Below are 12,614 nucleotides of genomic sequence, written 5' to 3'. Positions count from 1 at the left end.
GCAGTTGAGTGGGGCCCCACACCCCAGCCTGTGTTTGTGCCCTCGTTCAGGTCTTACTCTCTTGGAGTTAAAACCTAGAGGACAGTTAATACACAGGTCAACGGCCCAGTCACCAAAATAATGAGAGCGTTACGTTCTAGGAAGGAAATGAAAGGGGCTATGACCTCTGAGCTGTGCCCGGCTCAGCCCTGGGAGGGGGCCACGGTGGCCTGACAGAGAGCAAAGCCCCGCCCTGCGCTCCTGACCTTGTCGGGTCTGATAATTACCCAGCGTGATGTCACTCCCCCAGTGGCCAGCTCCGACATGGCCCTGTGACTGAGCAGGGCGCCTCATGCCTGTGTCACAGTCAGAACCCAGAGCCACGGAGCCAGCAGTGTCCACCCTGGGCACAGTCTTGAGTGAGCTTCTCCTTTCTCCTGTGGACTTTCTCTCTCAGAGGAAAAAGCTGCTCGTCGGTGTCTGAGAACATCTTCGAGAGGCTCGTTGGCAAAAAGCTGCTCGTCGGTGTCTGAGAACATCTTCGAGAGGCTCGTTGGCAATAAGGCTTTTCTGTCATCTTTATGTCAGTGCATTTCTTCATGTCAGTGCATTGACGTCGTAGAGCGGGGCTGAAAGGCAGGGCTTTCTGTGATGCAGAAAGTGTTCCGTATCTGCTGTCCAGGACGGGAGCCACTGGCCACATGCAGCCACTTCGCTTTAAATTAATTACGCTGAAATAGATGTGGATGTCGAGTTCCCAGCCACACCGGCCACATTTCCAGTGCTCAGGAGACACATGTGGTTAGTGGCTGCCGTGGTGGACAGCACAGATGTAGGATTCAAATTTAGAAGTATTTGGTTGAACCATCTGTAGGTCAGAACTGGTAGGATCTTGGCAACTTTATAAGGTACAGCCTAATAGAAGAGAAAGGGGACTTCAGACCTATTTAGCCCATCCCTTTGTTATAGGAGGAAAAACTGAAGGCCAGTGAGCCTGTGGTCCTTCCCCGCTAGCTGAGAGGGTTTCGGACTCCCTTGAGGTTTGTCTGTGAGCTCAGGGATTCCCATCTCGGTGTGGCTGACAGTGGTGCTGTCCTGTGCAGTGCAGGCAGTTAGCAGCGTCTCTGGCCTCTGCCCACAGCAGCCAGGAGCACACATGAAATGAATCCAGGCATTATCCCATGTCCCCTGGTGGGAGAGGGGAGGAAAAATTGCCCCTGGTTGACAATTGCTAGTTTAGCTGAAAATAGTAACTAGTTTCATTCTTTTCCCTCATTTTCAATTAGCCAAGGATGGGATTGGGACCCAGAGATCCCTGGGGGCACAGTTCCTCCCTCTGAGCAGATGGGGCGCCCATGGGTGAAGGGTGGCACCCTCGGTTTATGTCGGAAACATTGACATACACTTACAGCCTATTTTTCTTTTCAGCTCTGCGAGCGTCTGGGTCTTTTTAGGCAAACAACTGGCTTCAGCCCTAGAGATAATTAAACCCATCTTTCCTCCCTCTCCCCACCCCATCGCTAAACCCTTTGGTCCGTTCCGTTCACAATGATAACATTGTTCGAGCAATACTGCACACATGTTGACACTGAAGTGTTTAATCTTGTGGTACAGTAATGCTCTCTGCCCCTCCCCCGTCTGTGCGGCCTGCAAAGCCGAGGACAAAAAGCCCGGCTGCCAGGGGTCTGCCTACGCACCTGCATCTCAGGACTCAGCCCCCGCCTCTGACAAGGACGCCGGGTCTCTGAAGACCCTCTCTCTGGGACTCCAGGTGGTCTTGCTGGCAGCCCAAGCATTTGGTGGAAAGTTCGAGAGTTGAAGCGGCAGTTCAGGGGCCGGGGAGACAATGCCTCTTGTGTGCCCTCCGTCAGGCAGAGCCCTGCCCCCGATTTGGGGGGATGGGGAGGTGTGATGGGGAGGTGGGCTAATGCTACAGAATCTTCAAGCTGTCAGCCTCGCGCAAGGGTGACTCTGGCGTTGGGCCAGAGCAACAGTTACAGACCAGAGAGGGACGTGAGGGCAATGCAGCCTGCAGTCTCTGGGTTCGGTTTTTAAGGAGATTAATGTTGTGACCACAGCCCTGGCCCGTGTGGCTCACTTGGCTGGAGTTTTGTCCCATGCATCCAGGGTTGTGGGTTTGATTTCTGGTCAGGGCGCATACCCAAGCTGGGGCTTCAATCCTCAGTCGGGGCATGTGCAGGAGGCAGCTGATCAATGTTTCTCAGATCGATGTTTCTCTCTCTCTCTCTCTCCCTTCCTCTCTTTCTCAAATCAATAAAAACATACCCTCAGGTGAAGATTTAAAAAGTGTTGTGACTATGTTGTGTATGCCAAGAGTTGGTATACTTCAGAGCTATCCTTATTTAATTGTCTTTATAGCTACAAGGTCAAGGTGGTTCCCAGTTTGAGGGAGAGAGTGTGGCCAAGAGCTGCAAACCATACAGGTATTCAGAGCAGCTGTATGGCCGCGGGCAAGTGACTTTATCTCTCCTCGTCTCAATGTTCTCATCTGCAAAATGGACACGATGTGTGTGCTACCTCTTAGCGGGGAGTTATAAAGATTAGATGAGATGATGTGTGTGACATGGGCTATGGCTTCCAGGCCCGTGGGAAGGCTTCTGACGGGGCTGTCCACTTCTCACCCTTCGGATGGCTGCTATCAGAAGAAAACATGAGAGAATAACAAGTGTAGGTTAGGGTGCAGAGCACTTGTGTGCTGTTGGTGGGCATATAAAATGAAGCTGCCTCCATGGAAAACAGTATGATAGTTCCTCAAAAAATTAAAAATAGAATGACCACATAACCTAGCAATTCCACTGGATCTATATCAGGGGTTCTCAACCTGTGGGTTGCGACCCCTTTGGGGGTCAAACGACTCTTTCACAGGGGTTGCCTAAGACCATCGGAAAATACATATATAATTACATATTGTTTTTGTGATTAACCACTATGCTTTAATTATGTTCAGTTTGTAACAATCAAAATACATCCTGCATAGCAGATATTTACATTACAATTCATAACAGTAGCAAAATTACAGTTATGAAGTAGCAACCAAAAGAATTTTATGGTTGGGGGTCACCACAACATGAGGAACTGTATTAAAGGGTCATGGCATTAGGAAGGTTGAGAACCACTGATCTATATCCAAAAGAATTAAAAGTAGGGTTTCAACGAGATATGTGCACACCCATGTTCATAGCAGCGCTATTCACAGTAGCCAATAGGTGGAAGCCACCCCAGGGTCCATGGGTCCATGGCTGGATGGCTGGATGGACGAAGCATGGTCCATCCACAAATGGAATAGTGTTCAGCTTTGGAAAGGAATTCTGACACATGCTACCACCACCTGGGTGAACCTTGAAGACATTATGCTGAGTGAAATAAGTCAGCCACAAAAGAACAAATATTGTATAATTCCATTTACATGAGGCACTTAGAGTAATGAACCCCATAGAGATGGAAAGGAGAATGATGGTTCCTGGGGCTGGGGTGACGGGGAACGGGGACTTGTTTAATAGGGACAGACTTTCAGTTTTGCAAGAGTTAGAGTTCTGGATATTGGTTGCACCACACCGTGAATGTGCGTGACGCTACTGAACTGAACGCTTAAGAATGGTTAAGACAGTTGATTTGATTTGGGGGTTAGATAGGTAACTGCTGCCATCTAACTGGGCTTTTCACCAGCTTCTGTCCTATAGCAGAACAGCTGGGGGTCCCCCCACACCCACCATGGGGCGCTCCAGAAATACCTGTTGATGGAGTACACAGGGTGCAAGGAGACGTGAAGTATTTGCTTGGCAGCATCTATCGTTTTAGACTTGTATGCGACGCCCCCTTCTCTGGACTCGGGGCCGACGCCCCTCCTGCAGGAGCTCCTGTGCACGCAGCGCATCCACGTTGTGTCGTGGAGACATTTCCTCTGCGAGGAGCTATGTCTGCTCTGTTCCGAGAGCGCCTACTTTATGGCGGGCCTGGCCGCCTTTCACACTCCTTCCTCTTGCCGCCTAAACCTGTGAGTGAGTGATGAGCCGTCATCCAATTTCACATCCCAGAGCCTTGGGCCGAACATCACCTCCCCAGCAGCCTTGAGACATCAGCTCCTGTGAATTCCTGCGAGCGCCAGAACCTTCTGGATGAATTGTGTTCCTGTAGGAAAAAGGGAGGGGTCTGGGTGGGAAGAGTCGGAGTGAAATGGGGGTTGGGGGTCCAGGCAGTCAAGGGTCCTTCAGAACTCATGTGTAGCTCCTGGTTGTGCTGTGGGCTCCGGTGGTTCTCCTGGTTCCCAGAGCCTTGTTCTCACGGGAGGGATTCAGGGTGTGTCCCAGCCACAGCCGGGGCCTCTGTCCAGGCTGAGCTCACGGAGCCCAGACTCCGAGTGAGGAGCCGAGCGCTAACGCTGGACTTGCAGTTCCTACCTGGAAAGCGTGCCTGTGCTCACGAAACACTCGGTGCCATCTCATAGCTTAGCGGCATCTTTGGGGGCAGACCACATGTCCGGAGGTTAACCAGGCCTTTTCTGAAAACCACACAGTTTTGGACGGAGCTGCTGGGCGACGCAGCTGGTCATTTAACCATTTATCGACTCTCCCTCGCCGCGGCCAGAAGAGCGGCTCTGTGTGCTGGTCGCTCCTCTTCTACGCTCCAGGCCTCTCGTCCACAAGTGGCCGCGTCTTGCTCTTCAGGTGTCTTTTCTGCCCGGAGGTCCCCGGGGTGGCTACTGCCTGAGGTCTGCGAGCTGCCGATGGCCAATCCAGTGACTGGTCTCCCGGCCCTTTATGTCTGGATCTGGCCGCCATCCTGTCATCTTACTTTGCTGTCCGCAGTCCTGCTCCTTCCCCGGCCAAGTTCTTCCGGTGGCGTGTTCTCCACCTCCCATGCAGCCCTCGAGGTCAGGCCATGGCTGTGCTTGTCTTTCTCATTGTGCATGTTTTTCCATAAAACTTGACGGTAAGCCCAGTTCCGTAGCCTCAAACTTGAACTTTCGTGCCAGGGTTTCTGACCTTTCTCTTCTCAAGTGTTCAGTTTTTTTACTTGGGTTGCTCACAGGTCACTCAAGTCTAACCTTCTGCAACTACCCATGTTTTCTTCCCCCCTACTTGCCCTGCAGAGCTGTCCCTACGATATTTACACCTACTGGGGGCATTACTGCCTACTAGGCATTCCAGCTAGCAGGGTACGTCCCTGGTCTAGTCCTCGCCCTTCAAACGCTTACATCTGATCAGTGTTGTCTTCTGTCCATCCCCCTAGCTTCATTTCCTGTCCATTCCGTCTCTCTGTAGTCCGGAGCAGGGATGAAAAGCATGCCATTTTCTCAGGCAGCCAGGATTAGTAGTGGCTGCCCCAGTACCAGGTGGAAGCAAAGAATGCTGTGATTGTTTAATGATGCCTATCTTGGGTGCAGGAAGGGAGAGAGGATATGCATGTTGGACATGCATCATTGCTAGCCCAGACCCTCCTCTGAGCTCCCTGTCTATGTTCTTACCTCTGTTCTCACAGTATTGCCAGTCCTCTCGCTAAACTAGTTTTGATCAAGGCTCCATCCAGCACAGCAGTGAACCAAACCAATCATGATTGAGGGGGGTCAATGATTGACTCCTTAGCGTGGCATCCAAGAACCTTCTCGATGAGGAACTAACTTGCCTGTTTCTTGATATTCCCAGCAGACTTCTTACCACTCAACACACTGTCTCTCAGGCCTTCAAGCATGCTGTTCCCTCTGTCAGCCATGCCCTTCTTGTTCTCTGGGGTTGGCCAACCTCAATTCTTCCTTAACTTCCTGAACATTCTCTCCCATTCCACACCTTTCCTGGGAAGAATTCCCACCTACCTCATACCAGGTACCTAGACAAAGGCACCAGGATATACTAAAACCAACGAAAGCCAACTGTCTCTTTAGGATGATGTCTCACTTGGCTCCGTAGCCTGTTCCCCCCAGATTCTGGCCATGGAGACAGTGAGCGGCACATACTAAAGCTGAGCACTCAGCCCTCTGACCCAGCAATCCCGCTTCTTGGAGTTTACCCAGTAGAAATGTGTTCGCCAAAAGGCGTGTGCACGAATGCCCATCATAGCACAACCTGTAGTGTCCCTAACTCGAAACTACCCAAACGTCCATCACAAAATAAAGGGAGGCCTTTTTGCACAATGAGGTCCTACTCAGCAGTGGAAATGAGTGAGCTACCACCACAAACAGCCACATGGGGGATGGAGGCGCAGGTGAGCGGAGGCAGCAGATGCAGACGCAGAAGGGGAAGTGCCAAGCAGGCCAAGTGAGCCTGGGTGCTGGGTGTTAGGGTGGCTGTCACCCCTGGGGAGGAGGGGCTGCTGGTGATGAAATGCTATGTCCTCTTCTGGGTGTGTTTATGTCCAGAAAGTTCACCGAACTTCATGACGATTCTGATTTGTGTGCTTCACTGGATGTATATTATGAATATAATCGCTTGCTTATAGACCAGACGGGAATTATGCCAAGAATAATGTATTCAGTCCACTAGACCTACGGAGCCTTACTGACGGCCAGGCTGTGCTGGGCACTGGGGTTCAGGAGGGAGATAGTCATTGCCCCTGTTTCTAGGGGCTTAGGGGTCATCTGTACTCGGAAATTATGCCAATCTAAATACAGCAGCTTTCATGGCAAATAACCATGAGATAACCACTGCCCATCCACTTCCTGGCGTGAGAATAACTGGGCTCGTGATTGCTTTGCTCAGAGCTGCCTTGGTTGCAAGGGCAGCGACCCAACTCCAGCTTAAGGGGACTTGTTTGAAGGATGCCCACGTACTCACAGTCGGAAGAACTGGGGAGCAGGCTGGACTTGCATGTGGCACAGAGGTCATCCCTGAGTGTCAGGGGGTCCTGAGAGCCGACACCCGGCGCGGGGCTTCCTGTCCCACCCTCCCCTCTGCTTTATTGACACCCTGCTACGCAGAATCCCCCTCCACGGCCAGCTTTAGGGTTCTTGTGTCAGGCTTTTATGAAAGGACTCTAGGATCTGCTTTGGGGACAGTCATGAGGCTGGTTGCTGTGAGGATGGTGTTTTCTGGAATCTACTTTCTTTGGACTTACCATTTGGTCTCAGGGATTTGAGCCCTTTTGATCTTTTCAAGATGAAAGTCTTGGTGAAAGCCTGTGAGCTCCCGTAGCGGCGGGGGCTGGACTGTAAAGGGCAGCAGGGGAAAGCCGGGCTTCCAGGCTCCGGGTTTTCTTAGAATGCCCAGTGATACACAAGGAGTTCCTCTATGGGCACAGGAGACAGCAATGCCAGACACTGATTGTAAAGTGCAGGTCTTGGGTAATCACCTAAGGTTTAAAAAGCTGGTGTAAAGATGTGTTTTCTGCCTAAAAGTGCATACAAGCTCCCATCTAGACCTTAGTGGTGCCAATTAAATTGGCGATCCCAGAAAGAACTGCTGTGGAGTCACGCTATGGCGGGGTTCCCACGTAAAGCCGAAACCTCGGGAAGACGTGACTTGGTATTTGGGTTGGACGTTGACTTATTCGCTGCTCTTTTTTAAAAAAATGACCATTCTTTCTTTGATAAATCACAACATTATTTCAGAACATATGATGTGGGTTTTAGGAAGAACAGAATGGCAACGTGGCTCATGCCTCTCGTCTTAAAATAATCAAAGAAGGAAATTCACTCTGAAAGCCAAACTGAAGAGCCTGCAAGTGTTGCAAGAAGTTTACTTGGATACTTGATTCCTTTGCCATTTTTAAAAAAGAAGCTTTATAACCTTATTATCTTTTTTTAAAAAAATATGTTTTATTGATTTTTTACAGAGAGGAAGGGAGAGGGATAGAGAGTTAGAAACATGGATCAGCTGCCCTCTGTACACCCCCTAATGGAGATGTGCCTGCAACCAATGTACATGCCCCCGACCGGAATCGAACCTGGGACCTTTCAGTCCGCAGGCCAACGCTCTATCCACTGAGCCAAACTGGTTAGGGTGTAACCTTATTATCTTAACTGTCTGATATCTTCAGTGTCTTAACAGTTAAGATACATTTAATCTTATATGTTAAAAAAGTTACATATATACCTGCTACAGTGAACTTTATATTTATGATTAATTATGCATCAATGTTTTCTTTCTTCACTGGGTATGTGGCTTTAGTAATTGTACCTGTGTCGATGTCATACTTATTAAACGTGTCTGTATTGTTTGCTCTATTGCACTTTTCCCCCAGATAAAGTTATCTTGGCCGAACTATGTAAATACCGCCCCCCCCCCCCCCCCCCCACACACACACACTGCTTCTTCTGCACTGATGGCTGTTCTCTCAGTTCATTGTTTAGAGGTTCTGTGACACGGCCAGCACAAATTGCCAGGCATTTTCTGTTGTAAGTGCCGGTCCCTGTGGCCTCCCAACAGGGATGCGAGAAAGGGTCATTATTATTATTACCCTGGAGGAAGGGGGCACACACAGAGGGGAATGTGCTGGCTTAGCCACACAGCTGGTAAGTGGCACAGCTGAGAGGGAAACTCAGGCCACCTGGCTGCAGAGAATGTCAAGGTCAAGAGTGTGGATTTTGGAGTTCAGCCACTCACCTAACTTGTGACCTTGGGCAAATTACTTGACTCCCTGAGCCTCAGTTTCCTCATCTGTAAAATGGGGATCCATCCCGCCTCACGGGGTCTACCAGACTGGCACAGGCTCCTCTGTGTGAGACCATCACAGAGCAGGCACTCGTAAACACGCTTTCTCTTGTTCACTTCTGGGTTCTTCATCCATCATTATTGTAAGCTGACCAGGGCTCCCAAACCCCCATTCTCTGCTCGGTTGGTCGCTGCCTGCTGATAGGAGCTGTTGGGGTGTGGTCTATCCCGGCACTGGGAGCAGGGAAACTGGGGGGTGTGGGAGTCTGACTGTGTTCCGGGCATCGTGCTGGGCTCCTCTGCTGAATGTCGCAGCACCGTGGGCCTTTCTGGCCTTTGGACGGGGGGCTCTGCTGGGGGAGGCGGCTGGAAACGGAGGCTTTATCTGTGCCATCTGTCAGCATGGGGGCGGGGACTGGCCTGTGGAATGCTGACCTGATATTCCTCAGGACCACGCTAACTCCGTAATCGGGAATGTCTGAGGGCGAGTTTCCAGGGGTGGCCAGAGTGGTGGGGTGGGGCACCTGAGCGGTCACAGTGCAGGGAGCCACAGGAAGGCAAGTTCAGGGAGCAGGAAGGGCCAGTGTCGAATGCTGCTCATGGAGGTCCGGCAAGAGGATGACCGTGGGCATCCTTCCCATTTAGCTAAGGGATGGTCTTTGACTTCGGAGTGGGCGCCTGGGGCACTGTGAGGTGCGTTCCCTGGGAGCTCCCTCACAGGGGCCCAGGGTGGGGGCTGTGTGGATGCACCTGACTGCTTACTGAGGGCACAGGATTCACTCCAGGGGGTGTGGCCTCACCCCCCTTCTTCCCAGCCCCTGCAGAAAAGCACTGAGGAGGCCCCCAGTGTCCCCAGCCTCTGCCCATGACTTCCTAGCCAGGCTGCTGCTCCTCGGGCACCCTTAGGCACTCTCAGGTACAGCCCTCCGGGAGAACAGCGTGCCAGTGACCAAGCTGAACACACACAGTCCACTTCCTGTGTGCCCACCCAGACTCGTCCAAATGCAGGTGCCCGAGGGCTCCTAGCAGCACTGCTCTCCGAGCCCGGATTGCAGATCCCCAGGCGCCTGTGAATGGTAGAAGGGACATGGCCATGGGGCAGTCAGGCTGTGGGCTGGTCACAGCAGTGAGGGTGCGTGAGCGTCCACAGAGATGAGGATGCATCACAGTAACCCTGGGGAGGGGAGGAGCCAGGCGCAGGAGAAGGTACCGTGTTACCCCTGTGGCTGGAGAGGGGCCGAGGAGGGGCGCTAGTCACGGCTGTTTCTTGATCTGGGAGAAGCTTCCCTGGGTGGGTTCACATCTGGCCGGCGTACAGACCGTGCGCTGTGATACGATGAAAAGGTTCTGACACCAGCAGAGCAGCTCCCTTCCCAGCTGTCAGCACTGCCACGGGGATGCGCGGCCACGGCCTCCGGTGGGGGTGCACCTGGCTTTGAGTCCCGGCTCTGACTCTGCACAGGCAACTCAACGCCTTGTGGGCGTCAGGTGCATCCCCTACCCACGTGCAGGGGTGCATGAGCTTGAGGGGTGGCAGACGACTGGCCCAGGGCATTCCACAGCGACAGAGTGGAGGCTGCTTGCCATGCCCCTCCCCCCATCCCCACGTCCTGGTCCCCTCCTAGCTTCCTGGAAGCTGCCACAAAAGACCCCTCCCTCCCTCTCCGCCTTCATAGATCAGAGTCCCCATGGCCATGGCTATATATATACACATCCCCCCCCCCCCCCCCCCCCCGGATTTCAGAGAGGAAGGAAGAAGGAGAGAGAGATGGAAACATCAATGATGAGAGACTTATTGATCGGCTGCCTTCTGCACACCCCCTACTGGGGATCAGGCCCACAACCCAGGCATGTGCCCTGACTGGGAATCGAACCGTGACCTCCTGGTTCATAGGTCCATGCTCAACCACTGAGCCACGCTGGCTGGGCTCTGTGACCATGTTTTGCCATCAGTTTCAGCCTTGCGTTTTTCTTGGACCGGGTAGAAGAGAGGTGCTCCTGTGAGTGTGAAGGGGCGGGTGGGGGCGGGGGGTGGCTAAGGACAGCTGCCATCGGTTCTGGAGAGCCCTTCCCTCTGGCCAGCTCTCCCATGGAGCCTGGGGTCCAGACGCGGGGCCACTCTGTGCCCGGCCGGAATCCCCTGCCTCGAGATGTCACCTGCCCCCTCAGCCCAGGAGGGAGCAGCCCGAGAGGTGGCTCATTCCCCAGTGCCCCTGCCCTCACCCCAGTGTCTTCTCAATGGAGCCCTGGGGCTGCTGGTGCGGGTGCCTCCTTCATCAAGCATCCCGGCAGCTCTCGGGCCCACTGAGCTGCAGCATGCTGGTCCTGCTTCTCCTCTCTGCCACGCTGTTCCCCGCCCCTACGGGAGGTGCAGTGGGGACTGTCCCCAGGAGATGACAGATGCTGCAAACCCTCCAGAGCCTGGCCTGTGGTCGTTCTGCATCTTCCCGAACTTGTTACTCCCAGCTCCATCCCTGCTCCACTTGGGCCCAGAGGATGCAGGGCCCCCTGGAACCTCGGTGCACCCCCAGGACCAGCCCTTGGGCTTATACCATCTCGGTGTTTATCCCCTGCGAAGGGGGCATGCTCTCCTGGTCTGGTCTCACTGCCCGTGTCAGGGAGAAGCGCTGTGGTCCTTCACTTTATTTTGTCCTGAAGTCATTTTCCAAAGCCCCTGGTCATGCCATCCCTTAGAAGTCTAAGTCTGTGGTTGTAAACCTGGCTGCTGTGAAAAACGTCTGGGTGCTTTACAAAGTACCGGGCTCTGAACCCGCCCCCAGCGACACCCTGCTGTTGGTTCAGAGGGGAGAGAGCAGCGGCTGCTGGAGCCAGTGTGCCATCTCCCCGCCCCACTGGGGAAGCTGAGATCTGCGAGATGGAAATTGGCCAGCACTACAGACGGGGTCCCAGAGAGCCTGTTAGAAAACGTTTACCAGCCCAGCCGCGGGCCAGGGCACCCCTGTTTTTTCAAAGCTCCCACAGTGGTTCTCACGTGCAGCCAGGCTGAGCACCAGGTGCTGAGGGACCCGGAGAGGCACAGTGAGTTCGATGTTGACTAATAACAGCTCGCAGTCGTCTGGCCCTACCAGATGCTAAGCTACTTAGTGAATTAGATCACTTACCTCCGACAACAACAAAAGAAGGAGGATTATTCTCCCCATTTTTTTAGATGGAGAAACTGAAGGTACTTGGTACTTCGTCCAGGCCATTCAGCTAGTTAGTAGCTGAGCTTGGATGCACACCCAGACCTGCTCTCCGGGAACCTGAGCCTCAGGGCTGCTAGGACCGCTGTGGTCACTGCCACCTCTCCCCGGCAGGTGGATGCAGAGTCACTGCCCTTGCTTCCCAAGGGGACTTCAGCCCGCAGCAGGTGGCGTGGGCTGAGCCGACACCACCGGGGTCGCTCGCAATGGGCTTAGCCAGATGCTGGCCGCTGAGCCAGGAGCGTGCGGCCACTTACTAACGAGCTGCTGGTCCCGTGTGTGTTATTCCCTTCCCAGTGGAACACGACAAGGAGTTTTTCCACCCGCGCTACCACCATCGAGAGTTCCGGTTTGATCTCTCCAAGATCCCGGAAGGGGAAGCCGTGACTGCAGCCGAGTTCCGGATCTACAAGGACTACATCCGGGAGCGCTTCGACAACCAGACATTTCGGATCAGCGTTTACCAGGTGCTGCAGGAGCACTTGGGCAGGTGGGTGCTGCCTGACGCCGGGAGGGACGCGAGCTTCCTCCACCTGCAGAGGAAGTGGTGGCGGCCAGAGGGCGGGGCCAGGTCCGCAGGGTCAGTCCTGGCTGCTTCCACCATGTGCAGCGCCTGGGCTGGGTCTGTTTTTTAAAGAGGGTGTATGTTGTTTTGTTTTAATGTCACTGTTTCTTAAAACTATCACCATCCGAGAATCCTGTTAGGAACAGGGGATGGCCAGTGAGCCTGAGGTTGTGTGACCCCAAGTGGGTATTTAGGGGTGGTCTGGGTCTGGCCTGTGTTTAGGGGCCTGGAAGGTGGGGGATGGAGAAGAGGAAGAAACGTTTT

General features: G+C 53.3%; 1 protein-coding gene across 2 annotated transcripts in view; it reads left to right on the top strand.

The window, feature by feature from the left end:
* The window catches only part of BMP7 (bone morphogenetic protein 7), a 76,680-nt gene that overhangs the window by 21,006 nt on the left and 43,060 nt on the right, over positions 1-12,614 (top strand). For both annotated transcript variants that reach the window (XM_036322820.1, XM_036322819.1), the window contains exon 2: positions 12,083-12,275. In XM_036322820.1, the coding sequence (XP_036178713.1) occupies positions 12,083-12,275 (193 nt within the window). The remainder of the gene's footprint in view (positions 1-12,082; positions 12,276-12,614) is intronic.

Source organism: Myotis myotis, unplaced genomic scaffold (assembly GCF_014108235.1).
Source record: "Myotis myotis isolate mMyoMyo1 unplaced genomic scaffold, mMyoMyo1.p scaffold_m19_p_9, whole genome shotgun sequence".
In the NCBI taxonomy this organism is placed as follows: domain Eukaryota; kingdom Metazoa; phylum Chordata; class Mammalia; order Chiroptera; family Vespertilionidae; genus Myotis; species Myotis myotis.
The sequence above is the reverse complement of the archived record's forward strand: the minus strand, read 5'-3'. Positions and strand labels throughout refer to the sequence as shown.